The 27,990-nt window shown below is 44.6% G+C and overlaps 2 protein-coding genes and 1 pseudogene across 2 annotated transcripts; 2 read left to right on the plus strand and 1 right to left on the minus strand.

Moving 5' to 3' along the window:
- Window positions 1–1,951: 1,951 nt before the first annotated feature.
- Window positions 1,952–20,960, plus strand: LOC135519648 (microtubule-actin cross-linking factor 1, isoforms 6/7-like). The gene is made up of 29 exons (XM_064944890.1): window positions 1,952–2,082; window positions 2,258–2,417; window positions 2,564–2,648; window positions 3,277–3,521; window positions 3,756–3,875; window positions 4,137–4,244; window positions 4,360–4,578; window positions 5,154–5,357; window positions 5,883–6,114; window positions 6,501–6,727; window positions 6,927–7,049; window positions 7,150–7,251; window positions 7,787–7,888; window positions 8,082–8,246; window positions 8,463–8,618; window positions 8,763–8,960; window positions 9,304–9,432; window positions 15,466–15,636; window positions 15,942–16,097; window positions 16,306–16,512; window positions 16,727–16,846; window positions 17,003–17,172; window positions 17,489–17,648; window positions 17,800–17,994; window positions 18,288–18,413; window positions 18,955–19,098; window positions 19,570–19,758; window positions 20,158–20,272; window positions 20,848–20,960. Exons 1-29 carry the CDS (start codon window positions 1,952–1,954, stop codon window positions 20,958–20,960), a joined length of 4,572 nt encoding a protein of 1,523 aa, XP_064800962.1.
- Window positions 10,052–15,096, minus strand: LOC135521221 (nuclear factor 7, brain-like; annotated as a pseudogene).
- LOC135519649 (microtubule-actin cross-linking factor 1, isoforms 6/7-like) lies at window positions 20,960–27,634 on the plus strand (the record flags this gene model as incomplete). Its single annotated transcript, XM_064944891.1, has 8 exons — window positions 20,960–21,061; window positions 21,205–21,367; window positions 21,642–21,796; window positions 21,933–22,007; window positions 22,162–22,279; window positions 22,571–22,725; window positions 23,184–23,304; window positions 25,235–27,634. Coding segments are annotated over 8 exons (915 nt in total), but the record flags the coding sequence as incomplete, so codon positions are not given.
- Window positions 27,635–27,990: the final 356 nt, after the last annotated feature.

A 27,990-nucleotide genomic window follows, 5' to 3' on the forward strand; every position in this document is an offset into this window, starting at 1 on the left:
CAAATATAATAATAATAAGCAAAGACAAATGACAGTCCATCATTACATTAAGACATGAAGGTCCATCAATCAGGAAAATGTCAAGAACTTTGAAAGTTTCTTCAAGTGCAGTCGCAAAAACCATAAAGCGCTATGATGAAATTGGCTCTCATAAGGACCGCCACAGGAAAGGAAGACTCAGAGTTACCTTTGCTGCAGAAGATAAGTTCATTAGATTTAACTGCTCCTCAGATTGCAGCCCAAATGAATGCTTCACAGAGTTCAAGTAACAGACACATGTCAACATCAACTGGTCAGAGGAGACTGTGTGAATCAGGCCTTCATGGTCAAATTGATTAAAAGAAACCACTACTAAAGGACACCAATAATAATACGAGACTTGCTTGGGCCAAGAAACACGAGCAATGGACATTAGACTGGTGGAAATCTCTCCGTTGGTCTAGTGAGGACAAATTTGATATTTTCTGTTCAAACCACTGTGTCTTTGTGAGAATCAGAGTAGGTGAACGGATGATCTCCGCGTGTGTGGTTCCCACCGTGAAGCATGGAGGAGGAAGTGTGATGGTGTGGGGGTGCATTGCTGGTGACACTGTCAGTGATTTATTTAGAATTCAAGGAACACTTAACCAGCATGGCTACCACAGCATTCTGCAGCGATACGCCATCCCATCTGGTTTGCGCTTAGTGGGACTATGATTTGTTTTTCCACAGGACAATGACCCAACACCCCTCCAGGCTGTGTAAGGGCTATTTGACCAAGAATTAGAGTGATGGAGTGCTGGCCTCCACAATCAGATGACCTGGCCTCCACAATCATCTGACCTAAACCCAATTGAGATGGTTTGGGATGAGTTGGACCGCAGAGTGAAGGAAAAGCAGCCAACGAGTGCTCAGCATATGTGGGAACTCCTTCAAGCCTGTTGGAAAAGCCTTCCTCAAGGAAGCAGGTTGAGAGAACGTCAAGAGTGTGCAAAGGTGTCGCCAAGGCAAAGGGTGGCTACTTTGAAGAATCTAAAATATATTTTGATTTGTTTGACACTTTTTTGTCTACGACATGATCCCATATGTGTTACTTCCTCGTTTTTATTCTACAAAGTAGAAAATAGTAAAAATAAAGAAAAACCCTTGAATGAGTCGGTGGGTCCAAACATTTGACTGGTACTTTAGTTTACAACACGGTACACAAAATATCTCAACGTACACACAGCACCATCGGCTAAGTAACTATAATGTTTGATCAATCGCATGAGGACACTTTATCTATGGAAAATGACACTGAGATCATGGAAATAGTAAAATGCTCCCTTTATTCTATTAAATCCCTTGTATTCAGGGCTGAATAGGGAAGGTTCACTCGTACAATTCCTGGGATGATTATTTTTTTTTTTAAGCCATTCACCTTTCAGTGTGACCCGGCGCCCATTGTGAGTACAGTGGGTGAGGTGAAACCTGCCCGGCTCCTCACAATGCAGGCCTGACACTTGAGATGGTGCTTTCACTGCACTCACACAAAGGCAGGAGAGACAAGAAAAGACACATACTGTATACCCAAATGTAAATTCTCAGGGCTAGCAAGTAGCAATGACTCTCTGCAGCTAAGACCGGAGTTGTCTGAGCTGGGGTTGTCCCTAACTCCTAATAAGTCTATTTGAGGTCATCTCTGGCTTTACACTTCACTTCTCAATAGTTGTAGCCTATTTTCAAGCATTTGTAAGATTACACGGAATGTTCCAAAGTAGCCCATCCCCAACTTATCACAGGTTTGGACTTTTTTATCACTGAGAAAATATCTATGAGTCTCACCATCAGAAAGACAACGAGTAAGAATTGGCGTTTTCCCTGGTCAGGTACTGTGGTCAACTCCTGGTCATAACAACAATAAAGCAATGGCTGAGTATCCATTATCATCTCACAGCTCCTGCAGCGTCTCCTGGAGGACCGGAGGCATAGTATGGAGACCATGATGCTGGAGGGCCCTCACATGGCCGAGGCCTTCCCAGGGGAGGAGGGGGAGCAGGCCAGGGTCCAGCTCTCCACGCTCAGACACAAATGGGAGGCCTTACTGGTAGATGCGGTGAACAGGTCAGCTCATTGAACTGTGGTGCTCTTCCTTCATGTTAAGCTATGCTATGCTTTGCTATGCTATGTCATGTTATGTTTTATTTTGCTTTGCTTTGCTATGTTATGCTATGCTATCATGCTGTTGGCAGCGTGGCTGAGCTGTAATGTAATGGGTGTTGTGCATTGGTGTTGACAGGCGGGGCAATCTGGAGCTCATCCTACCCAGGGCCAAGCTCTTCCAGGAGAGGGTGGACAGCCTTCAGCAATGGCTCATCTCTGTGGAGCAGGACCTGGCCAAGTTACGCATCGCTGAGAGGGAAATGCTACACCTCCCAGAGGGTACGGAGGAAGCCAAGGTAGGACATCATCTATGTATACGTTTCTTCTGTATGCAGACCTATACCCTGTGCCATATACTGCATGTTTATATACCAGTGGAGGCTGGTGGTCGGAGAAATCATCTGACACAAAATGGCTGACATATTTTTGGAATACCCCTCAGGCTGTGGTGGAAGAGATCAAGGCGAAAAACGCTGACTTGGTGAAAATTCAACAGAGCGGTCATGACCTCAAGGAGAAGGTTTCAGGTACATAAATGAATGTTGCAAAATCAATGCGTTTGTAAATGTTTACCCTTACCAATACGCAAAATCCATCAACAGATGACTTACATAGAGACACAACATGAGAAGCCGGAACGGAGCAAATGGAATGGCATCAAATACATAGAAACAATGTGGTTGATGTATTTGATACCATTCCACCCATTCCGCTCCAGTCATTACCACCAGCCTGTTCTCCCCAATGAAGGTGCCACCAACCTCCTGTGCTACATACTAATAGTAATAACATGCTAAGAGTACTAACTTGCTAAGAGTACTAACATGCTAAGAGTACTGACATGTTAAGACTACTAACATGTTAAGAGTACTAACATGCTAAGAGTACTAACATGCTAAGAGTACCAACATGCTAAGAGTACTAACATGCTAAGAGTACTAACATGCTAAGAGTACCAACATGCTAAGAGTACTAACATGCTAAGAGTAGTAACATGCTAAGAGTACCGACATGTTAAGACTACTAACACGCTAAGAGTACTAACATGCTAAGAGTACCAACATGCTAAGAGTACTAACATGCTAAGAGTACCCACATGCTATGTGTAGCAACATGCTAATCCTACACGTCTTTGTGTTGGTGTGGTCCCCACAGAAGAGGAAGCCCAGCAGGTGCAAGAGCGTGTGGACAGCCTGAGGATCCGCTGCTCGGTGTTGAGCCTGACCAGTGGTGACGTGCTGCAGAGACTGGAGCAGGCCCTGGAGGCATCCAGCCGCTGCACCTCCAGCCAGGAAGACCTCCACCTGTGGCTGGGCCGCATCGAGAGGGAACTGCTGGGGCCTGCTGGGGGGCAGACTGGGGGTGGAGACACGGCGCTCTGTGCTGCAGAGAGACAGAGGGTAAGAGGCGGGGCTTAGCAATGTTGCCTGTGTACAATCATTGATATGAGGTTGATGGATTGCTTACTCACCAGTCACGACTACTCATTGGGTCCTGTGCATTTAGTCCATTTTGATAGTCTTCTGATAAGGATGAAGTAGTAGGAACTCTGCACACACTTCAACTAGACAGCAATGTGTACTTGTGTTGACCTTTTGTTAACCTGTCTGTATGTGTGTGTTATTTATTGTCAGTTGGAGCAGGCTGTGGTGAAGGAGATGGCCTGGTTCAGAGACACTGCCCTAGGCCTGGAGCAACTCAAAGCCATTACTCTGGAGCCTGAGCTTATCTCTGCCCAACTCTATGAACAGAAGGTGAAGAGACCCATTGGAACTACATTTTAAAAGCTACTTTGTCCCTTAGGGCCACCCTATACAAGCCTGTTCAGCCACCTCTACGTATGCCATGTTTTGTTTCACAACCAGCTATGTAGATTTGTTTAGAGGTCTGATGATGTGTGAAGTTAGAAAATATTTATTGGTTTGCAAAGGCTTGTGTGTTTGCACAGTATTTTACATTACCTTCATTTTAGAATGTAAAATATGCCCTGCTTTTGTGTTGTTGTGTGCATGAAGATCCTTGCGGTGGAGATTCTGCAACACAAGTTCAACATTGAGAAGATGGTGAAGATCGCTGAAATCTTGCAGACATACGGCGATGAAGGGGAAATAAGGGATCTGCAGGTACCTACTGTACCATCTTACCCGTGATATAATCTGAATATAAAACGTTCCAACAAATGAGACAAGCTACTAGCATACAGGTCACGTTAAAGCTTTTGTCATCCAATCTCCCCAGACCCCGTTGGATGCCTTACAGGAACAATGCAACACCACATCAGCCACCAACTCCCATGTGGTCCTGCAGCTGGAGCATGCCCAATCCCTCTTGGTTCAGTTCACTGAGGGCTTTGCTGAGGTGTCACCATGGCTACAGGAAACCCAAGCGCTCATTGGCCAGCTCTCCCTGAGCACCATTAGCTACAAGGCATTCCGAGAACAACAGGACCTCTTACAGGTACTGTACCAGAGACCTGCCTTTGAGTGGAGTGACAATTATTGTTTTGTCGTCTTTTTTTCTCCCCGTTCAACAATGATGCCCTTTTAGACTTCATAGCTCCCCCTCCGTTTTCTGCTCAAAGGTGCTGTTCTACTGTTCTTCCCTTGTAGATTGTTTGGCTCCGTTTATTAGTGTACTTTAATCTACTTCCTGAAAGGATAACATTGAACATTCCCACAGGTACATAAAGACATCTCTATTCTCCTAGGTAGTTAATGGAAAGTGAGACAAGGTGACCCGTTTTACCTTTCCTGTTCAACAGTTCTCAGGGATAGAATTGAGACTCCTCGTTTTTCAAACATAGCCATTTAAGTGCACTCTACAATGCCTTTACCATGCCCAAAAAGTTATCTGGGTCATATTCATTAGGTACGGAAGAAAACGTGGAGGAATTACCTGAATTTGTCCAATAAGAAACTGTCCTTTTAGTTTTCAGTTTTAAAACTTTTTACTACTGTGTGCCCTAATGAATACAACCCAGATCTATGTGTCTAGGGATCTATCTCTATGACCCCTAACCATTTCTCACCTAGGGCCTAAGGGAGTCCATAGCAGAGCATAGACCTCTGATAGCACGGCTGTGCTCGCTGGGGAAGCGTCTGTCAGAGCTTAGTCCCGCCCAGGGGGAGGAGTTCTGTCTTAGCGCCACAGAGGCTGAGGAGCAGCACAGGGCCATCAGGGACAGGGTCAGAGAGGCTGCCAATCTGCTGGAAGAGTCCCTGCCAAGATACACACAGGTGACAGTTATACACGCACTGCTGCATGAACACATGCGCACGCAAGCATGCACGAAGACTGTCTTTCGGACTCTCTGTGGTCACTAAAGATCTCATGACACTTATCGTGAGTAGGGGTGTTAACCCTGGTGTCCTGGCTAAATTCACATACCATCATGGCCGCCTAATCATCCCCAGATTACAATTGGCTCATTCATCCCCCCTCCTCTCCCCTGTAACTATTTCCCAGGTTGTTGCTGTAAGTGAGAATGTGTTCTCAGTCAAGTTACCTGGTAAAATAAGGGTTAACATTTAAAAAAAGACACACGTGCAACACAAACACACACACACCCGAAACACATGCACCCACACACACACTCATGCATAAAGAGACACACATGAAGACACACACAATGGTACACGTATACTTAAATACAGAACACACAGCAGTGTTGCCAGACTAAATACTGTGAGAATAGACCATACACATGTAAACGTTTGACCATCACACACACACAGTAACACAATGGTGTCTTGTCTCTGTAGTTGAATGAGAGGATGACGCTGATTAGAGAGAGTCTGGATCGTCTGCTTGGCCACATGCAGTCCCCAGACTCTCTGCAGGGCCACACCCCACGCATCCAGGAGCAGCTACAGGACAACAAGCACACCCTGGCTGAGCTCTCCAAGCTGGAGCTGGTGCTGGGGAGTGTCCGGACCCAGGCTGACGAGCTCCTGGCCAACACGCTGGCAGCTGGGGATGCCTCCATCGGTACAGGTACACCCATGTCGGTTCTTTGCGTTAAACGGTTGGGAGTGCAAAGGGTGTGTAACTTTCTTTTGTGTGAGTTGTTTCCATCAATAGGGAACTTTTCTTGTTTAGCAGCAGACATCTGGAGAGGGGGAATACATAGCAGGTGTTTTGCTTGCTTGCCTGTGTGTCATGAATTTATCTTGATACACCGTTGACAGAGATGCTGCATAGGTTACCTACAATGGGTTTCATTTTTTGGGGAGTGTGTAGAGACCGTAATTTGAGAGAAAACACAGAGATGTCACTGTGACTTGCAATGTTTGTGATATGTTGTTGACATGTGTGTGTCATGTGTGCTAAACGACTAAAACACAATGTATTATATTGACTGTGTTCCGTGTTCTCCCTAGCGATCCAGGAGCAGGTGTCCAGCCTGACCCAGCTGTGGGAGGAGGCTCAGACGCAGGCTCGGGAGAGAGATGGCTGGCTGCTCAACCTGCTGGACCTGGCTCTCAAGTTCTGGAACGATGTTAGTGACGTGGCGGCCGGCCTGAACGATGCCCAACAGGCTGTCCTTGACCTGAACGCCAGTAGGACAGACTCAGAGACCATCCGCCAGAGCCTGGAGACCATGCAGGTAACTGTGGACAGTGGAGCTGTTGGTTTGATCTTAAGATGTCCAGTGAATGTGTTTTTTTTTCATCTTCTGTCAGGTACTAAGACGATCCAAGACGATGTATTTCAACTAATGTACTTTATGCTGCCTGCTTCTATTTATCTCCCTTCTTACCAATTCCATTGTGGGGCCTCTCACCCCTGGCGATATCGCCGTACAGACACTCAGGAAGGACATTGACAGTCTACAGGGGGAGCTGGACACGCTTGGCATTCTGGGAATGGACCTGATGTCAGCATGTGGGGATACAGACAAACCTGATGTCACCAAGAGCCTAGATGAGGTAAGGAGTGAGAGGCGGTAACATTCATTTTAACATTCATTTTCCGCCAGGCAATCATTTTCCAATGTGTTTCGAAACAACTTTGTCACTGACTTCATAGCTCTACTGCACATGGAACAACCTGAGTAAACTCTGGAGTGAGTGTCACAAAACGCTGGAGGAATCTTTACAGATGGCTCTACACTACCAGGACACCATACAGGTGCGTGTGTACGGTGTGTGTGCGTGCATGTGTAGTGCGTTGTGCGTGCGTGCATTCGTGAATGTGCGTGTCTGTGTGTGGGAGCCGGTCACGAACATATCTGTATTGTCGCATAGCTTTGCTTGGCTGCCGCTTCTCCTCTTAACTCCCCCCAGTGCAGTGGAAATCAGCCAACAAAGGCCTCCGCTAGTCTTTTATGTCCATTGCAATGGCAGAAACCAGACTTGCTCCCTGTAATGTTGGTGATGAATGACTGAGAGACTGTGCACTTCCCTGCCAGTGGGAAACAAATGTTGTTGATGGTGTTAACTGTGAGAGACACCCGTCTATACCCGAGGTCTGGGAAGCCAGCCTCAGTTTCACTACTTATACAAGTCCGCAGGATTGCATGTTTCATTGTTCAATATGAAAGTTATTTCACCACTTCAAAATACATAGCAACTATTCATAGGCTCCTGTGACACAAACTTGTGCGTATATGAATGAATGATGTTTTTACTCATATAAAAACAATCCGTTCCTTATTTTTCAACAGGGGCTTTTCGAGTGGCTCAAGTCAGCAGAGCTGAGATCCACAGAGGAGTTCTTGGTAGGAACTGACCTGGAGTCAGTCAAAGAGCAGCTGTGTGATCTCAAGGTCAGTCTACTCTACGCAAACAGAACATACTGAAGAGCTCCCACTCTTTTCTAAACTCAAACCAATCGTTTATCATGGGAGCGAGAAACAAGACATTCCATAATTGTCACTTTAAGCCTTTGAGTCTTTGACAGGTCTTTCCACGTTGCCAGCTCTGTAAAGTATTTGAAACCAGGTGCCCCTTTCTCCTCAGGAGTTTAAACGGGAGCTGTACCAGAAGAAGATCGAGGTGGAGAGCCTGAACCACCGCTTCGTGTGCAGGCTGTCTCCAGGCTCTGAGCGTCCCGGATCCGTCTCTCCCCTGTGTGACTTCAGACAGCGCTGGGACAGCCTGGAGGCAGAGACCGTCAGCAGACAGGTCAGACTCCACTGGTTTCCCAGACACAGATGAACCCGAGTCCTGGATTAAGAAGCACTTTCCATGGAGAAATTCCATTGAGGATGTTTTTTTTGGTCTCGGATAAGGCTTAGCCTGTGTTCGGGAAACCGATGCCTGTTCAGTGTTTTTTTAAGGGTTATGTTATTGAAGAGGTCGGACAATGCGTTAATGTGTTTTCACTACTTGTGGTTGCAGCATCAGTTGGAGTGTGCTCTGCTGGGTCTGGGTCAGTTCCAGAACACTCTGGACGAGCTGCACACCTGGCTCTCCCACACAGCCGACCTCCTCCAGGGCAGCCGCCCAATCAGCATCGACCTGCAGGCATGCGAGATAGAGCTAGCCAAACACAAGGTCCGTGACTTAAATGAATCAACACAGTTTATTGGGATCAATGCCATTTTAATGCTTCTGACACCTATGGGTGTGTGTGTTTGAGGAAGGATGATACTAATTGGATATATTGGATATGCATGTACTATGTTCTCCACACTCTAGGTGCTGCGTAATGACGTCATGTCCCACGTGCGTACGGTGGAGTCTTTGAACCAGGCGGGGCGGGGCCTGTTGGAGGTGGGGACTGGGGACAGCCCTCATGGTCTGCACTTGCGGCTGGAGCAGCTGAACGAACGCTGGGAGTTTGTCCGCTGTGAGACAGAGCGCAGACAGCTACAGCTGGAGAACAACCTCAGTCAGGTGAGGAGAGATTGGGAATGGGGGAATAGACCAAGAGGCAAGTTAAAGGTTATGTTTTCATGGTCCCTCCATCTCTCTTTCTCATTCACTATCGCAAAGAGATGCCAAACTTATTAGAAGTCTTAGGTCTAGCTACTTAGTAGGTTTTCGCCCAACATTGTGATATCGTTAGTCCACAGCACTGAATGATCATCTGCTCTGTGGTGCCCTCTAGGGGCCAGTGTGTGAATCCGACTTAGTCAAATAAGAAATCTTGCAGTCGTAACCGATGAGCAATTGATTGTTAAATGATTATAAATGTGGTTTTCAGAAATGTATTTATCTTTATTTTTTTCTACCTTAGGTCCAAGATGTTACCATGGAGATCCAGGACCTTCTTCAGTGGTTGGAGAACACAGACCTGAGACTGTCCTCCAGTAAGACAGTGTGGGGGATGCCTGACTCTGCCAGCGAGAGGCTCAACGCACATCTGGTAAGGCCAACCCAACACCTCCCACCAACTGTACCCCACCACAGTAACCTATCTAGTAACTGCCGCTGAAACTCTCCTGTGCCTTGATGAGAAATGATATCCAAGTTCAGAGATTCACAATAATACAGGGTGAGAACACTTTCCCCATCCAACTGCATCTCATTAAAACCCAATGTGTATTGTAATTGTATGATTTCTAAAAGGTTTTGCCTCAGCTCAGAGGACCCTAATCTTTGAGTATGCACATTTACAGTGTGGCATCGAGCAACAGTGATATCTATATACCTGGATAACCCCATCTAGTAGTTGATCTCTTTAATTCAAACTTTTTCTTTGAATGTGTAAATTCAAGGGTGAATTGAAAGGTGCAATGGAAAATTACATATTATTTATTTGTGTTACTGATATTACATTTTTTTATATACTGTATCAACTGCTTGAAACACTTGTTCATTACTTCTGAGATGGCAGTGTGTCTTATATCAAAGGCGAGTTTTACTGTTAATTACATGGAGTTTGAGTCATTAACTATCTTCACAACCCTCCAGTTAGTCAGTACATGAAGTCATTAAATAATTTCATATATTAGTACATTTTGTCCTCACTTGACCCTGGCAATTTAGCTAGTTTTCGCCTTTCCTAAAAGGCGTAGTGGGCAAATCCCACTTCCACTGTTAAAGTATGGGAACATCTTTTCAGTGAACTTGTCTTTGAAGGTGCACAGGGTCGTGTTCTTGGTGAGGTCAAAGAATTTCACCTCCCCTCTGTTACAGTCCAGTCGTACTCGGATCACTCGTGGGCTCTCGTCTAACCTCGATCTGGACGTACGATTTTATACCTGCTTTGTATTTCCCACAGATGTATTTGATGATCCACCACCCACTCCGGGGCTCCATTTTGACCTGCGTCTTGCGTGGAATGGACTCTTTGGCTACTCCTAAGATCCAGTTATCATTATCTCCAACGTCCACGTCCCAGTAATGGGGGCCTTTACTGTACCCTTCAGAACCCAACACTCCTACATTAAGAAACCTTTCGGGATTGTCTGGGAGACTCTGCCTCTCGTCACAGTATGTCATAGTGGTGAGGTCATCAGAGAGGGTGAACTTAGTGGACATCGTGTTCGGATCCATGATCACAGGAGCTATAGGGATGTGTGCAGAGATGTTGTATATTAATATTGAACTATATTGGTGGGGGAGACAGTAGAGAAACACATTTATTTTTGGGGGGAGGGGAATGCACTCACTGTAGTCAACAAACTCAAGCATCTTCTCCCAAACTTTGAACTTGAGAGATCCTACATGTTTGGCCATGTCAATCAGTGCTCCTGATACTACCTCAGTATCTGCAGTATCTGGGAATGTGCAGTCGGCTCTATGGTAAAAAAGGGATGTCGTCAGTGAAATGGAAAAAAAGATTGATATTTAGATATATTTTTAATTGATTTACCTGTTAAGTATGGCCTTGTAGTTCTATAAAAAAAAGAACGAGGACAAACGTCACTTTTGATATCAGGTAACTGTGAGAGAAATAGTTTCACAGCAATGGGATTTGAAACATTTTGACAGACCCCTTACCTTGAGGAATGTGATATTGTCCACTTCCATTTCCTTATCGATAGCTACAATTGTCTCTGAAAGGGTTGTGATCTCTCTGGCCAATGTTTCTGCTCTTTCTCGCATCACTTCAGATTTCTTCTGTTCTTCCTCTCACAGGGCAGCTATCCTGGCCGTCTCTTCCTCTTCTAGGAACTGTTGGAGTTTCTTAAACTCCCTCCTTATCTGCTCCTCTGCACGTTGGGCCTGGCCCTACAGTAGAAAACATTCGGCTCACTTTTCAACAGTGCTCAAGTGCTCACTCCAATTCGCATGTTGCTTAAATTGTATTGCGATAGCTACCTTGATGTGCTCCTCCCAGCTTTGATGGCCCATCTTGGCTGCATTCCTGTTTGCTAGTTTGTTCTTCAAAGTGGAAACCACAGCCTGAATTTCACTCTAGATTGGAGTGATAATTGGAACACATTTTTTTTAGTTACACAACTCTGTCACACTGTAAAAAAACAAAAACATGTTGATTGAGCTTCAGAACATCTAGGCAACCAGCTGCAGTACCGTTTTTAGTTTGCTCAACATTTAGGCGTATTAGCTCAACCAACAAATGTAACGAGAAATCGTATTGCAGCTGTTTGCTTGCCTTGATTTGTTTGTGTTGAATGATCTGAATCCCTCTACCCTCCTGCTGGGCTCTCCCCTGATATATTAAAAAAAATGTTTTAAAGGGTTTTGTACTTTATTTAGACAGATGCAGAATAAGGGATAGTGGGATAAATAGTTGGAAAGGTGGTGTTAAGGACTGAACCCCTCGGGGAACAGTATACAGTGGGCCAAAAAAGTATTTAGTCAGCCACCAATTGTGCAAGTTTTTCCACTTAAAAATATGAGAGAGGCCTGTAATTTTCATCATAGGTACACTACAACTATGACAGACAAAATGAGAAAAAGAAATCCAGAAAATCACATTGTAGGATTTGTTATGAATTTCTTTGCAAATTATGGTGGAAAATAAGTATTTGGTCAATAACAAAAGTTTATCTCAATACTTTGTTATATACCCTTTGTTGGCAATAACAGAGGTCAAACGTTTTCTGTAAGTCTTCAACAAGGTTTTCACACACTGTGGCTGGTATTTTGGCCCATTCATCCGTGCAGATCTCCTCTAGAGCAGTGATGTTTTGGGGCTGTTGCTGGGCAACACGGACTTTCAACTCCCTCCAAAGATTTTCTATGGGGTTGAGATCTGGAGACTGGCTAGGCCACTCCAGGACCTTGAAATGCTTCTTACGAAGCCACTCCTTCGTTGCCCGGACGGTGTGTTTGGGATCCTTGTCATGCTGAAAGACCCAGCCACGTTTCATCTTCAATGCCCTTGCTGATGGAAGGAGGTTTTCACTCAAAATCTCAAGATACATGGCCCCATTCATTCTTTCCTTTACATGGATCAGTCGTCCTGGTCCCTTTGCAGAAAAACAGCACCTAAGCATGAAGTTTCCACTCCCATGCTTCACAGTAGGTATGGTGTTCTTTGGATGCAACTCAGCATTCTTTGTCCTCCAAACACGACCATATGACATTCTCCCAATCTTCTTCTGGATCATCCAAATGCTCTCTAGCAAACTTCAGACGGGCCTGGACATGTACTGGCTTAAGCAGGGGGACACATCTGGCACTGCAGGATTTGAGTCCCTGGCGGTGTAGTGTGTTACTGATGGTAGACTTTGTTACTTTGGTCCCAGCTCTCGCAGGTCATTCACTAGGTCCCCCCGTGTGGTTCTGGGTTTTTGCTCACTGTTCTTGCGATCATTTTGACCCCATGGGGTGAGATCTTGCATGGAGCCCCAGATAGAGGGATATTATCAGTGGTCTTGTATGTCTTCCATTTCCTAATAATTGTTCCCACAGTTGATTACTTCAAACCAAGCTGCTTACATATTGCAGATTCAGTCTTCCCAGCCTGGTGCAGGTCTACAATTTAGTTTCTGGTGTCCTTTGACAGCTCTTTGGTCTTGGCCATAGTGGAGTTTGGAGTGTGACTGTTTGAGGTTGTGGACAGGTGTCTTTTATTCTGATAACAAGTTCAAACAGGTGCCATTAATACAGGTAACGAGTGGAGGACAGAGGAGCCTCTTAAAGAAGAAGTTATAGGTCTGTGAGAGCCAGAAATCTTGCTTGTCTGTAGGTGACCAAATACTTATGTTCCACCATGATTTGTAAATAAATTAATTAAAAATCCTACAATGTGATTTTCTGGATTTTCTTTCTCATTTTGTCCTTCATCGTTGAAGTGTACCTATGATGAAAATTACAGGCCTCTCTCATCTTTTTAAGTGGGAGAACTTGCACAATTGGTGACTGACTAAATACTTTTTTGCCACACTGTATGTGCATAGAACCAGGATGTTACCCCTGGGCCAGTAACTGAAAGGTCGCTGGTTCGAATACTACTATTTCATCACACCTATCTGGAGTATAATTTAAACGGAACAAATATATAAACACAACATGTAACAATTTCAACAATTTTACTGAGTTACAGTTCATATAAGGAAATTGGTTAATTGAAGTAAATCAATTAGGCCCTAATCTATGGATTTCCTCCAGCCTGGGAGGGCATAGGCCCATCCACTTGGGAGCCAGGCACCTCCTCCAAGACAAGACCAACGCACAGCATGATGGGAAATCGTGTTGCCAAAGAGAGTAGATAGTGGTTTCCTCTCTGGTGATGTGCTCTCTTCGTCAACTTCCAAGATGAAAGTGCGTTTGTGCGTTTGTCTTTTGTCATTGCCTTCCACAGGCAAACATGAATTTGTAATTTTACACAACAAGCCTTTTCAAATTGAACTCAAAGTCCAGTCAACTCACAAAATGATGCTGATTAAGACATTTATTCCGTCACTGAGGAAGATACATTGGCAGTTAAATGAAAGCAAAGTCAACAGAAAGTTTACAAAATGGTCTCACCTTCAAATCCGGCACAGCCTCCTCAATGGGATAACAGTTATGACCTTTATGTTTTTTTGATGTGTAGCAGACAACACAGATGGGCTGTTTATCATCGAAACAGAAGAGTTTCATTTTCTCTCCATGCAGCCGGCAGATATCAGATCTGATCTTTTCACCCCCCTTCTGTAAGGAATCACAGAGACTCTTTAAGGCGAGGCTTAAACTCTGCTCCTCAGATGAACACTCTGCCCTGCATGGAAATGCATGGAAATGATGAAGGTATTGCTTAAAACGGTGTAAACATAAAGCCATGGTCACCATTGAGACTGTTGTAGTACAGTATGTAATATTTTACCTTTAAAATCTGGTAGAGAAAAGTCACCGTGAATCCCAGTCAGAGTAAACCTGTCCCAAGGTATGCTTTCATCTTATTAGCAAGCAACTCTAAGAGCTTCAACTAAATGTTATTGTCTGCCATCTCTCTCTCTCTCTCTCTCTCTCTCTCTCGCTCTCTCTCTCTTTCTTTAAGATGGAGTGGCAGGCAGGCAATGCGATGGACACAGGCTTAGTGATGAATTACTTATCTCACACAGTCCAATGTTCTCCCTCCCAGGCAGCCAGGAAGCTAGGAGCCTTATTAGGGCTGAGGATGGCTGTCAATCCCCATAGGTTCTAATGGGCTTAGGCAGTTTGACATAGTGTTCTCTCTTACTATTCTCCATGGGACTAGTCTCAGTGACAGATGCCTTCTGGAGTGCATCAAGGCCACTCCACCAGTCTCACACCACTCTCAGGGTGTTCCTGAGCTGACAGTACAGAGTGTCAGTGTGGTTTGCACTTCCCCAAGGGTCCTTGGGACAGGAGAGGGTGCTAGAGCCCAGTGCCTGTACCAAAATATGATCTTACTCTTGAGGTGACAGCACAGTGTCAGTGTGCTGGGCCTAGTGTTGTAGTCAAGTCGTTAAACTGGGCTTTAGTACTACAACACTAGCACTCCCCAGAGGGTCCTGAGAGAGGACCAGGTGCTAATGCTCAGTGCCTATCCCAAAATACCCTCATCCTCTTTGTTTAATGTCACAATGCCACTGTGCTGTAGAGCTCCTCCCTGCTGCACAGACTCTGGGGAGACGGAAGGTAATGATGGCGATGGCTCCTCGAGCATATTCAATATTGTTATCAATAGAGTATAACGGTGTCACATTTATTGCAGCCTCATATCAACCGATTTGCAAAAAGATGACAATTAGTCAATAGGCTATTTCTCTCCTGTGTTACACAGTTATGGGGGACAGTAAACTAGTGAGTAGATGACCGTGATGATTGCAAGGGGATGTGGTCCAGAGTCCGCTGCGTCAACCACAAGGCCTACGCCAAACTCTAACATGTGTTAAAGTCTCTTTTAGTGTCTCTTTTCAACGCCCCTCTCAGGGGTTGGGTTAAATGACACATTTCAGTTGAAGGCCTTCAGGTTTACAACTGACTAGGTATCCCCCCTATCCCTTTCCCTCTCTGTACCCCCCCCCCCCCCCAGGAACTGTGTAATGAGATGGACTCCAAGCTCCATGCCTACACAGACGTGAGGAACGCCATCCGCAGGATGTTGGAGAGCAGCAACGTGACCCGGGGCTCCAGCACGGAACACAGCCTCTGTATCCTGGAGCAGAAGTGGACTACCGTCTACGGGAAAGTACAGGACCGCAAGGTGAGAGTGAGACTTCTCTTGCTCCTGGATCTACGTGCTTTAGCCAACCTTCTGGCCATTGTTAACATCACATACAGGGTTGTGTTCACTGGGGCATGTGGCAATGTTTTAGCTACAGAAAACAAAAAGGAGCATTTCTTACTGGATAAGTTCAAGTAGTCCCTCCCTTTTTCAGTCAGTTTACTTCCAACCCAGATCTGGGACCAGGCTAAGTGACACCGACTAGGGGCCTAAGAACAGGATGATTAACTACAGTATGTTTGTGAACGACCTGAGTAAAAGTGTGTTATCTGTTCTGTTCGCAGGCTAAGCTAACCGAAGGGTTGAGCCTGGCGAAGGAGTTCCACTGTAATGTCCAGGAGCTGCTGACCAGGATGGCCAAGTGTGAGGAGGCCATAGGAGTCCTGCCTGTCCCCAGCTTTGTCCTGGAGACAGTCTGTGGCCAGCTTCAAGACCACCGGGTGGGTGTGTGTGTGTGTGTGTCTGTGCCTGCACGTGAGTTTGTATTTGTGCATATTAGCATGCATGTGCACATGCATTTGCGTGTCTATGTGTGTGAGAGTACAGTGTATGTTTGTGCATATGGGTGTGCATGTGCGAATTATGTCTGCGTGTATATGATAAATCATAGTGTACCCCCCCCCCCCCCCACCACCACCTCCCCCTCAGACTCTGGTAAGTGAGGTGAACTGCTACGGTGAGAAGAAGACAGTGGTGGAGAGTGCAGGCTCCAGGCTGACCGAGTTGAGCAGGAAGGAGGACTGTGACGTGGTTCACAACCTGATCATGACCGTACACGACCGCTACAGGAAACTTCACCAGCGAGCCACAGAGAGGGGCCGAACGCTAGAGGACGTCAAGAAGAATGCAAAACAGGTAGAGATACAGAACCATCAGATATTCTCTGAAATATAGTTTTTTTTAATCATTATTAACTATTCTGTATTTTCCACCCCACATAGTCATTTTTCCAACATCCTCTATCTAGTAACTCATAATAACCCTCCAAACAGCTCATGCCTCAGTTTCAATAGTCCAATTTAGAAGGGCTCTCATGATAACAAGCGGGTGTAAACCTCTAATATTTCAGTTCAGTGAATCTTGGCGCCTCCTAGTGGACTGGATGACTGAGGTGGAGCAGACACTGGACACACATAAAGAGATTGCTGTGGACCACGAGGAAATTAAACTGCAGCTCACCGAACAGAAGGTAGGCCTAAAGAAATTATAGTAATAATTATGGCTCTTGTGAATATTTTTCTAGCTTGGAATGTATAATTTAAATCCATAGTTTCTACTTTTTAAATGACATATTTCACTGAACTATCCCTTTCATTCCTGTATTTTTCTGTATGTGTGCTCCTAGGACTTCCAGAAGCTTCTGCGCTCGAAGCGACCCATGTATGAGGCCACTCTAAAGAGTGGGCGGGGTCTTCATGAGAGGTCTCAGAGCGCCCAGGACAGACAGCACCTGGAGAACCTGCTCTCTGAGCTCCGGGACTCATGGGATACCATCAGTGGCAAATCCATGGAAAGGTGAGGGACACAATGCACTGATGAGGGAAATAACATTTCCACACACCTAAAATGATTTCAAAAACTGGTCCCAATTCGCTCCCTACCTCTTCCCCGAGGCCTTTGATATCTGTAGACCTGAAGTGACAGGATAGGTTCAATCCAAATAGTTGTGGACTATCCACAATTTTGCTTCCACATTACAGATTTGCAAACATTGAAGGGATCTGCAAACATCAAAGCCAAGGGTAGGGATAGAGAGTGGATTGTGATCGGAATCAGTTTGGGCAACATGACAACTTTGACAGAGTATATAATCCAATTACATTTTACTCAGGCAACACAAACTGGAGGAAGCACTGCTGTTTTCAGGCAGATTCACAGACGCTCTTCAAGCCTTGAATGACTGGTTATACAGAGCAGAGCCACAGCTGGCTGAAGACGTACCTGTCGGTGGGGAAAAAGACATGGTCAACAATCTGATCGACAAGCACAAGGTCATTTTTTTATAGATTCTGTGTATGTGATAAGATATTGAGGCTTTCCTATAGACACCATAAAAATGCCTTTCTTTGAGGCTTCACCTGTAAACTGTGTGACAGCAGACAGTGGACAGCTGACACTCTCTTGGACTCTCTTGTTTCTCAGGTGTTCCAGAAGGAGTTGGGGAAGCGAGCCGGGTGCATTAGGACCCTGAAGCGCTCGGTGAGGGACCTGACCAGGAGCAGCACTGCTGATGCCCATTGGTTGCAGGAGCAGATGGACGAATTGGAGGCGCGCTGGGAGGACGTGTGTAAACTGTCCGTATCCAAGCAGGCCAGGCTGGAGGCAGCCCTTCAACAGGTAACTCACCATACTGTCTTATTCACATTTTATGATAACAGTGACTTATCTTGTTATGTAATTGTCTCGTGTGGACAGGGTATATCAAAGTTCACATCTCGGATAAGCCCCCAAAAATCGTCCGAGACAATTTCCCACCTCTTGGACAATAAAGCCTATCCTTCCTAAACACTTTACTTAAAGCTTTGCAGGTATAATGATTTATGACTTGTTATAAACGTGCTTGAGGCTTTATGTCTTTCTCTGAAGGATGGTTTGTCTCAATTGTCCTTTCATATGTGTGTCTCTGTCAGGCTGAGAAGTTTGACAGGTTGGTCCACTCCTTCCTGGAGCATCTGGCGGAGGCAGAGAGGGTGCTGAGGTACGGGGTCATCCCTGAGGAGGAGGAAGCTCTGCTGGCCTTCCGCAAACAGCATGAGGTAGGTAGACATGTAGGCCTAATATGACTGTAGCCTCCTTATTAAGGTGTATAAATAGCATAATAACAATTAACATCAGGGCTTGTAGAGGTTGCAAAATACAAGTTATAAAAGCCTGATGCTTTATCTAGCTTTTTATATTAATAATTATAGTAATAATAATAATAGGTCATGAAAATTACAAAGCATTTTTCAAGAACCCAAAGTTGCTTTAAAATTGTAGACGTGAAAAACAAGAAACTGCAATCAAAACAAAACAATGCCAAACTAAAGAAAAGGACAAAAACATGGAATAAAGAGTAGGGTCTGGGCTTAAGGAAGGGAAAAGGTGTGATGTGTCGGTGCATGACTGAGCGAGCAGGTGTTGTGTGTGTGTGTGTGTGAGTATGTGGAAAATAGCGGGTGCTTGAGAAGAGTGTGTGAGGATAGTGGGGTTAAGGGTAAGCCATGCTGAAGAGGTAGGGCTAGACTGAAAGATGGTGATGGACTCAGATGGCTGGAGGAAGGTCGTTTCAGTTTTGTGTTTATGCCCTGTGTCTAGGAGTCAATCACTTCCCTGCGCTCCCAGGAGATGGAGCTAGAGAGCATCCGGTGTCTGAATGAGGGAATCCTGTCCTCCTGTCACCCAGACTCCATCATCACACTCAAGTCCTGGATCAGCGTCACCAAGACCCGCTACGAAGAGGTGAGTCCACTCTTACCTACTTGGGACTTTACGTAGGACAAAAATATAATAACTATGACTTGAGCGTTGTAGCCTTATTTCTCGGAGGTATTTAAATTAGCCTTTGCGGAGTTGCCGGAAAACACTAACATCCGGTTTTCAGGGATACAGTATTTTACAGTCAAACATTCTGCTTCCCCTAGAAACTGAAGTGGGAACTCTGCTCAGGCATCTTTCTACAGCTGCTACACTAGGTTATATTTACTTTGACTCCCCCCCCCCCCCCCCCCCCAAAAAAAAACTGTGAATGTTTGATCCATTTTGAAGATAAATTATGTTTTTGTTGCTGCTTTGGCAGCCTGTCAGTCAATCTGCAGTCAGTCTACAGTTAGTCATTTTCTGTTAGGTGGTCTCGCTGATTCCCTGTAGACAACACAGAATCCAGGTGTGACTTTTTGCTGGTGCCGACCCACCCCCCTCTCTCTGATTCAGGTGCAGACTTGGGCCCAACAGCAGGGCCAGAGGATCCAGGCCAGCCTGTCTGCTCTGGAGGCTGAGCGGGAGAAGCTACAGCGTCTACTGGACTGGATCTCATCCGCCGAGGAGGTCCTCAACCTCAGAGACCAGGAGCCACCGGCTGAGAGCATAGAACACAACCAAGAACTCATCGCCCAACACATGGTATCGTGCATAAACACACAGTCTCAAACCATATAAACACCCAGTCTCAAACCATACAGAGCACAGAACTAACAAACACAGCTAAACAGTTCCAATTCACACAGTATACAATTACCAAATAAATTTACATTTTACATTTTTGTCATTTAGCAGACACTCTTATCCAGGGCGACATACAGTTAGTTTGTGCGTTCATCTTAAGAGCTAGGTGGGACAACCACATATCACATAGTAAGGACATTTTCCCACAATAAAGTAGCTATCAGCGAAGTCAGAGCTATTAAGGGGGAAAAAAGTAAAGTGCGAGTATTAGTTCACAAAATACTATTTAATTTTTTTTTACAGACTCAAATATTTTTTTTGTTAAGACTGTTAATAACTCACCATTCCTACCTCCAGGTATTCATGGAGGAGCTGAACCGAAAACTACCAGAGGTTGAACATGCCACAAAATCCTGCAAAGAGAAGCTGATCCCCAAACAGCAGGCTTCACCGTGCCGCAAGGCACTGACAAGTAAGTGAAAGGTTAGGGTTAGCAACCACTTGGCTTCGGGACTTTGTGTTTTATTGAATAACTGTTTTACTTACAGCTCTAATCTGAGCCATATTAAAATGTTGACGTGCACATTTTTTGAGGGATTATGTGAAATATGGACTAATTTTACATTAAAGGCCCAATGCAGTCAAACATGTAATTGTCCTGTGTTTTATATATATTTCCACACTATGAAGTTGGAATAATACTGTGAAATTGTGAAAATTATGATAATGCCCTTCTCGTGTAAGAGTTTTGGCCTGCCTATTGACATCACCAGGCGGTAAATTACTGAAAAGACTAAAGACATTTCCAAACCTCTCGTTCAATAACTGCTTCAGTCCCCCCTCCCCCCAATCAGACCACTCCCAGACAGTCCTTGATAAATTCTCGCTTGAGAAATTGTTCTTTGCTATTTTTGTATATTTTTTTTAACCCAGAAATTATTTTTTATTGAGATAAAAAAATAAATATATGTATGTTAATGTAAAATGTTCCTTGAAGTTTGTATCTACTAAGCTAATCGAGGTATCCATCTTCTGTATTTGCTCCAGAGAGGAGGAGCACTCTGAAACTCCAGCCTACAGTAATCCCTCTCCCCCTGGAGAACCTAGACCCTCAGACCCCTCAGCTGTGTCAGCTGGTCAGCCACTGGCAGAAACTCTGACCCCTCAGCTGTGTCAGCTGGTCAGCCACTGGCAGAAACTCTGGCTCCTGGCTCTGGCCAGACAGGGCCGCCTAGAGCAGCACGAGCAGGGACTCCAAGAGGTGACTGGCACAACATACTGCCACCGATGTGTTAGCTCTAGTTCGTTAGTTTCACTTTCAATAGCTTCAAAACCGGACATAAATTACTCGTCGTACAGTGTTAATGTCATTTGTCGCTAATATGATTGATTCTCAACAAACAGATGGAGGAATTTGCGAATTTTGACTTCAACGTCTGGCGAAAGCGCTACATGCAGTGGATCAGCCACCTCAAGTCTCGGATCCTGGATGTGTTCCGAAACATCGATAGGGACCAGGACGGACGAATCAGTAAGAAGGAGTTAATCGACAACGTCCTGGCATCCAGTAAGCCCTGCCCCCATCCCCACTTCCCCACTCCCAGCATCTGTCCCTCAAGCCCTACCTTCATTTATTCAATGCCCATTCATTATTGATTTGATTCATGTATAAAACTGCCACTTGGCACTAATGTCCTGGAGAGAACGATGGCCTTACTAAATCAGCATAAAACTTTGATCAGTCTGTTATTAAAATGTTATTGAAATTTCAACTTCCATCCTTGATTCAAAGTCTAAAACTTAAACAAATCCACATGAACAAATCCACGTGACCTTTTTAGAATTCCCCACCAACTCCCTGGAGATGAATGCAGTGGCCAATATCTTTGACATGAATGGGGACGGCTTCATTGACTACTATGAGTTTGTGAGTGCCCTCCATCCCAGCCGGGATCCCTACAGGAGGACGCTAGATGCAGATCAGATCAACGAGGAGGTGAAATGTCTCTCAGAGTTGTTTTCATGCACATGATCTTCAACAGTGTAACAGCATACAGTTCAACGTATTACACCTAAACACAGTTGGGTTTGATGAAAGTTGTCTGACTGACTGACTCCCGTATCTCCCTCAGGTGGGTCGACAGGTGTCTCAGTGCAACTGTCCCAAGAGGTTCCAGGTGGAGCAGATCAGTGCCAACCGCTACAGGGTGAGGGACCTTTAACCTTTGACCTTTTGATTGTATGTAGGTCATTGGAACAAGGAACATGTGTTTAACTGAACCCAGTGAAAATGTTGGTTAATGCCTTGATTAATGCCAGACTATTAAAACCAGTCATGTTTTTTGTTGGTCTCTGCTGTAGTTTGGGGATTCCCAACAGTTGCGGATGGTGCGTATCCTGCGCAGTACCCTGATGGTACGGGTGGGAGGAGGCTGGACAGCACTTGATGAATTCCTGGTCAAGAACGACCCTTGTAGAGGTTAGTGGAGACTTAAAGTGCAGTAGGACCGTATAATTCTCAAAAATAAGGTTTTAACTTATCTTGGATGTTGTCATTTCATCCAAACCGTTTTGAAGTTTGTTAGCTGGTTATTTAGCAACGTCCAGAAAGCATGGGGACAGAGGCTGTGGGGACCTAAGAAGAACTCTGTAGAGCTCTTTCACCATGCTTTTAATACAATCAATTTCCACTAGCATTTGTGTCCACTACATCCTCCAAAAATGAAGCTAGATTCATAATGACCATTGACATCTGTTACTTATGTCACAGTGAAAGGTCGGACGAACCTAAAGATAAAGGAGAAGTACTTGTTCGACAACTCTCGGAGAGGAGGCTCATCTAAAACCCTGACGGTCAGCAGGTCCAACTCCAGCCTGAGTCTCTACAGCAGCGCCTCGGCTCCTAGCAGCCCCCTAACACGCAAGGTAAGATCTCCTCCATCGTAGTGTACTACCAGACCCAGAAACAGTCACATCACTAACTGTGTATAAGCCTACAAACCAACAAGGTAAGCATGCCGCTGTAACTTTGTACTAGCCCCAAACCAACACACTCTGTTGGGGCATCAGGTAGCCTAGTGGTTAGGGCGTTGGGCCAGTAACTGAAAGGTTGCTAGCTTGAATCCCTGAGCTGGCGAGGTAAGAATCTGTCGTTCTGCCCCTGAACAAGGCAGTTAACCCACTGTTCCTATGCCATCATTGTAAATAAGAATTTGTTCTTAACTGACTTGCCTAGTTAAATAAATGTCAAATAAATAGATAAAAACAACACACTCTCCTTTGTAGTAGTATGGTAGTCCTCAAAGCAATAAGGTAAGCTCACCTATTCATGTCATTGAGATGGCTAGTATCATGGTTAACTCATCTCTAAGCCTATGTTCCAGGCCTTACTGCGGAGGAGTCTCTCAGGTGACCGCTGCATCCGGCCCAGGAGCTCCATAGCTGCTCTGGGGTCAGATCTACAGTTCTCCACTGTGGGGGATGACGATTCTCTTTCACCATCAGGTGTGTACAGTAAATAAACCCTCTGTGAATGGAAATGGACTTGCAATTATAGTGAAGTTCAAATGAGTTCAACATGATCCCTACAAATCAGCTGGGCTGGACAGCTAGACAATCTGGACCCTCTCTTTCTAAAATGATCTGCCAAAATTGCTGCAACCCCTATTACTACCCTATTCAACCGCTCTTTTGTACCTTCTGAGATCCCCAAAGATTGGAAAGCTGCCGCGGTCATCCCCCTCTTCAAAGGGGGAGACACTCTAAACTGTTATAGACCTATATCCATCCTGCCCTGCCTTTCTAAAATCTTCGAAAGCCATACATTTTCCACCGTACCTTCTCCACTATACTCTGGTCTCCGAGCTGGTTATGGGTGCATCTCAGCCACGCTCAAGGTTCTAAACGATATCATAACCGCCATCGATAAAAGACAGTACTGTGCAGCCGTCTTCATCGACCTGGCCAAGGCTTTCGATTCTGCCAATCACCGCATTCTTATCAGCAGACTCAATAGCCTTGGCTTCTCAAACTACTTCTCAGATAGAGTTCAGTATGTCAAATTAGAGGGCCTGTTGTCCGGACCTCTGGCAGTCTCTATGGGGGTGCCACAGGGTTCAATTGTCGGGCCGACTCTTTTCTCTGAATATATATCAATGATGTTGTTCTTGCTGCTGGTGATTCTCTGATCCACCTCTACGCAGACGACACCATTCTGTATACTTCTGGCCCTTCTTTGGACACTGTGTTAACAACCCTTCAGACGAGCTTCATATCATACAACTCTCCTTCCGTGGCCTCCAACTGCTTTTAAATGACAGTAAAACTAAGTGCATGGTCTTCAACCAATTGCTGCCCGCACCCTCCCTCCCGACTAGCATCACAACTCTGGACGGTTCTGACCTAGAATATGTGGACATCTACAAATACCTAGGTGTCTGGTTAGACTGTAAACTCTCCTTCCAGACTCACATTAAGCATCTCCAATCCAAAATTAAATCTCAAATCGGCTTCCCATTTCGCAACAAAGCCTCCTTCACTCATGCCGCCAAACATACCCTCATAAAACTGACTACCCTTCCTATCCTTGACTTCGGCGATGTCATTTACAAAATAGCCCCCAACACTCTACTCAGCAAACTGGATGTAGTCTATCACAGTGCCATCCGTTTTATCACCAAAGCCCCATATACTACCCACCACTGTGACCTGTATGCTCTCGTTGGCTGGCCCTCACTACATATCCGTCACCAAACCCACTGGCTCCAGGTCATCTTTAAGTCTTTGCTAGGTAAAGCCCCACCTAATCTCAGCTCACTGGTCACTGGTCACCATAGCAACACCCAACCGCATGGTATATATTGCACTGGTCATCCCCAAAGCCAACACTTCCTTTGGCCGCCTTTCCTTCCGGTTCTCTACTGCCAATGACTGGAACAAATTACAAACATCTCTGACGCTGGAGTCTTTTATCTCCCTCTCTAACTTTAAGCATCAGCTGTCAGAGCAGCTTACCGATCACTGTACCTGTACACAGCGAATCTGTAAATAGCACAACCTCATCCCCATATTATTACTTACCCTCTTGCTCTTTTGCACCCCAGTATCTCTACTTGCGCATCATCATCTGCACATCTATCACTCCAGTATTAATGCTAAGCTGTAATTATTTCAACCTGTATGACCTATTTATTGCCTACCTCCCTACTCTTCTACATTTGCACACACTGTACATAGATTTTTCTATTTTTATTTTCTTATGTGTTATTGATTTTACGTTTGTTTATGTGTAACTCTGTGTTGTTGTTGTTGTCGCACTGCTTTGCTTTATCTTGGCCAGGTCACAGTTGTAAATGAGAACTTGTTCTCAACTGACCTACCTGTTTAAATAAAGGTGAAATAAAGAAATACAAATGATGGCTTTTGTATTTTTCAGAGGAAGCTGAAAGACTGCCCACATGATGAGGAAGGTATGTCCACAACGCGCATCATGTGAATGCTACAGTGATGAGCTCCACTACAGCGAGAGAGCGAGAGAGAGAGCGAGAGAGAGAGAGAGAGAGAGAGAGAGAGAGAGAGAGAGAGAGAGAGACCAACAAGACAAGGCCTCAGTCACAAACTCCACAACCTTCAGAAAGTGATACAAAAGGGCCAGATACACTATTGGACACTGTGTTTGCAGGCTCTCTGGAGAGCCTTCGATTGGTCAGCTAGGGATCTGGACATGACCTCTGACCTAAACCTGGACATAACCCACTACTCTCCTCTCTGAGTCGTTATATTGATATAGTCATCATTTCGATCATCTGAACAACTTCAATACTGGCTTTCCGAATATGACAGTATCCGAGGATAAAGATATTGGAACAGTCTGCATGGATACGAATCGCATGACGGCTATCGGCAAAGCTTACAATCTACCACATTAGTTTTACCCCTGCACCCTTATAACGATGTCAGGGCAAGCTGCGATCAAGCAACGGTGTGGCCTGAAGCTAAGTCTCAAAACTCTGCAAGAACAAACGCGTGTATTAGCAGCAACTGGATCATCGTTTTCTAAGCTATATGAAGTCAGGGTTTCATCAGCGACCGTCATGATTGGCTCCCTTATGTTACTGTGTGTACTGCATTTCTCCTTTGAAGTAAAGTGGGTCTGTAAAATGCGCTCAAATGCAAGTATGTGAAGGTGTGCTAGTAGACGCTGTATTTAGTAACAAGACAAAGACCGTCCAAAGGATGATGCCAAAGCCTACAGAGCCAATGGTTCCATCATCTTTCACCGTTGTAATTCTTTTCCCATGACATAATAGGAAACACTAGCCTGGTCCCAGATCTGCTTGTACTGTTTTCGCCAACAGCGTCCATAGGAGTTTACAAGCCAGCACAAACAGATCTGGGACCAGGCTAAGGAAACACTGCTGGCGGGGCCACATTGCTGTTTCATGTTACAACTTCAACCTGAACAGACGCTACACTGTCAGTGTAAAGGTTTCTTTTTAGTATTGTTTTAAATGCTACATTTTAAGGTCAGAACGTATATGAAGATGGGCATGGGTCATTGTTTTGATGAGATTATTTTTCTCAGCTTTGGTTTTGCCTTTTGATGTTTAAGGGTTGAATGTTTACGTGGAACATTACTGTGAGATTGTAGATGTACTTTTTATGTCACCGCTGAGAAGCCACTGGAGGTTTTATATGGCGGGACATTTGAAGGGCAAGTTGTGTTCTTCACACATGAACTTCCTCCCATGGAATGCACTTTTTCTTTGGTTTGGTTCTGTATGTGTGTGTCACTTTTTGTGATTTAATTCACTTAGTTTCAGTGTTTAGGACTAGAGAAATAGACGGGAGTTTCTTTGATTGCTGATGAACAACTGTAGGGTTTCACAGGGTGTGGCCCTCCCAAAATACAAAAGTGTAGTTCTCAATGAGATCTTGGCTTTCTGTCCTCCATTCGGTCTTAATTCTGACTATTTTAGGCAAAGCAACACATTAATTTATGTCTCTTTCCTCCTTTTGAGCCTAGGCGTAAAAGCAAAATGTCCCACCTATAGCAAACGTTCCCCACGTGTGTCTCAAACAATTACACCTCTGCATACAACAACTGTCAGACAGAGGATTGATGCCGCTCACCATGACTGTGCCGGTGCTACAATTCATATCAATATTATAAACCCCAAAGAAAACTGTATATCATGTGACCCGCTTGTGAAAGTCTACACCCTCAACTCTACCTCAGAGAGATGAGCTGTGAGGCTTGAGGTTGACGATGTCCTAAAATGGACAACGTACAAATATTTTGTCTATTGGTGGCATCTGGACTTGTCCCTGCTTAATCTTGTATCATGCTTGCCTTCTCTATGGTTTACTGTATATCTGGTAAATTGTACCACTGTAAGCAAGTGTGTGTATGTTACCACTGTTAGCACGTGTGTGTATGGGCATGTGTTAAGTATGGGTTTTCGTTTTTTTATTGAGACTGGTCCAAGAAAGGTACAATCTTACATGACAAAAGCAGTGGATTGTGTACACTAAGGTTTGGGCTTATGCAGTTCTGATTAAGAAAAACAAAAAACAAAATTTCGAACTCCTTTGTTTCTGATTCATTCCATTGTCATTTTACGCTTCAATGTGAGAATGTTGGGCAATACAGAATCTCAATGTACTGTAAAACACAATATCCAGATTCTTCTACTGCTATGCACCCCTATCTTTCTGTACTGTATATGTCAATTTCTATATCCAGCGCTTGTTCTGGTATCTAATTTAGGAACACTGTAGAAGAATGAAACTAATAATGTTTTAAGTCCATTGTAAAATAAACCATTTGTAATGAAATGGAGATAATGTTTCATATTTTATTGCACACTTACTTTTTAGCGTTGATTTCCTATTTACATTTACATTTAAGTCATTTGGCAGACGCTCTTATCCAGAGCGACTTACAAATTGGTGAATTCACCTTATGACATCCAGTGGAACAGCCACTTTACAATAGTTTATTTCTGCCCTTGAGACATCATCACTGCTACATTTAAACACATGGGGTTCAAAACCTCCTTTTTAATTCAAATGTGCCCATGTTCTCATATTTAAATGTTACAGAGAAGTGACACGGAGGCTCATAAATGTATGCATAGTGTACTCTATGTTAGTACTCTGTGAAATAATTTAGAGACAGGAAAACATCCT

The sequence above is a fragment of the Oncorhynchus masou genome, chromosome 29 (genome assembly GCF_036934945.1).
Source record: "Oncorhynchus masou masou isolate Uvic2021 chromosome 29, UVic_Omas_1.1, whole genome shotgun sequence".
NCBI lineage: Eukaryota > Metazoa > Chordata > Actinopteri > Salmoniformes > Salmonidae > Oncorhynchus > Oncorhynchus masou.

Coding starts and splice junctions, on each gene's coding strand:
- LOC135519648 (XM_064944890.1), top strand. CDS start 1,952: ATGGAGACCATGATGCTGGAGGGCCCTCACATGGCCGAGGCCTTCCCA. Junction 17,649..17,799: donor ATCTGATCGACAAGCACAAG/GTCATTTTTTTA, acceptor CTTGTTTCTCAG/GTGTTCCAGAAGGAGTTGGG. Junction 19,759..20,157: donor AACTCATCGCCCAACACATG/GTATCGTGCATA, acceptor TCCTACCTCCAG/GTATTCATGGAGGAGCTGAA.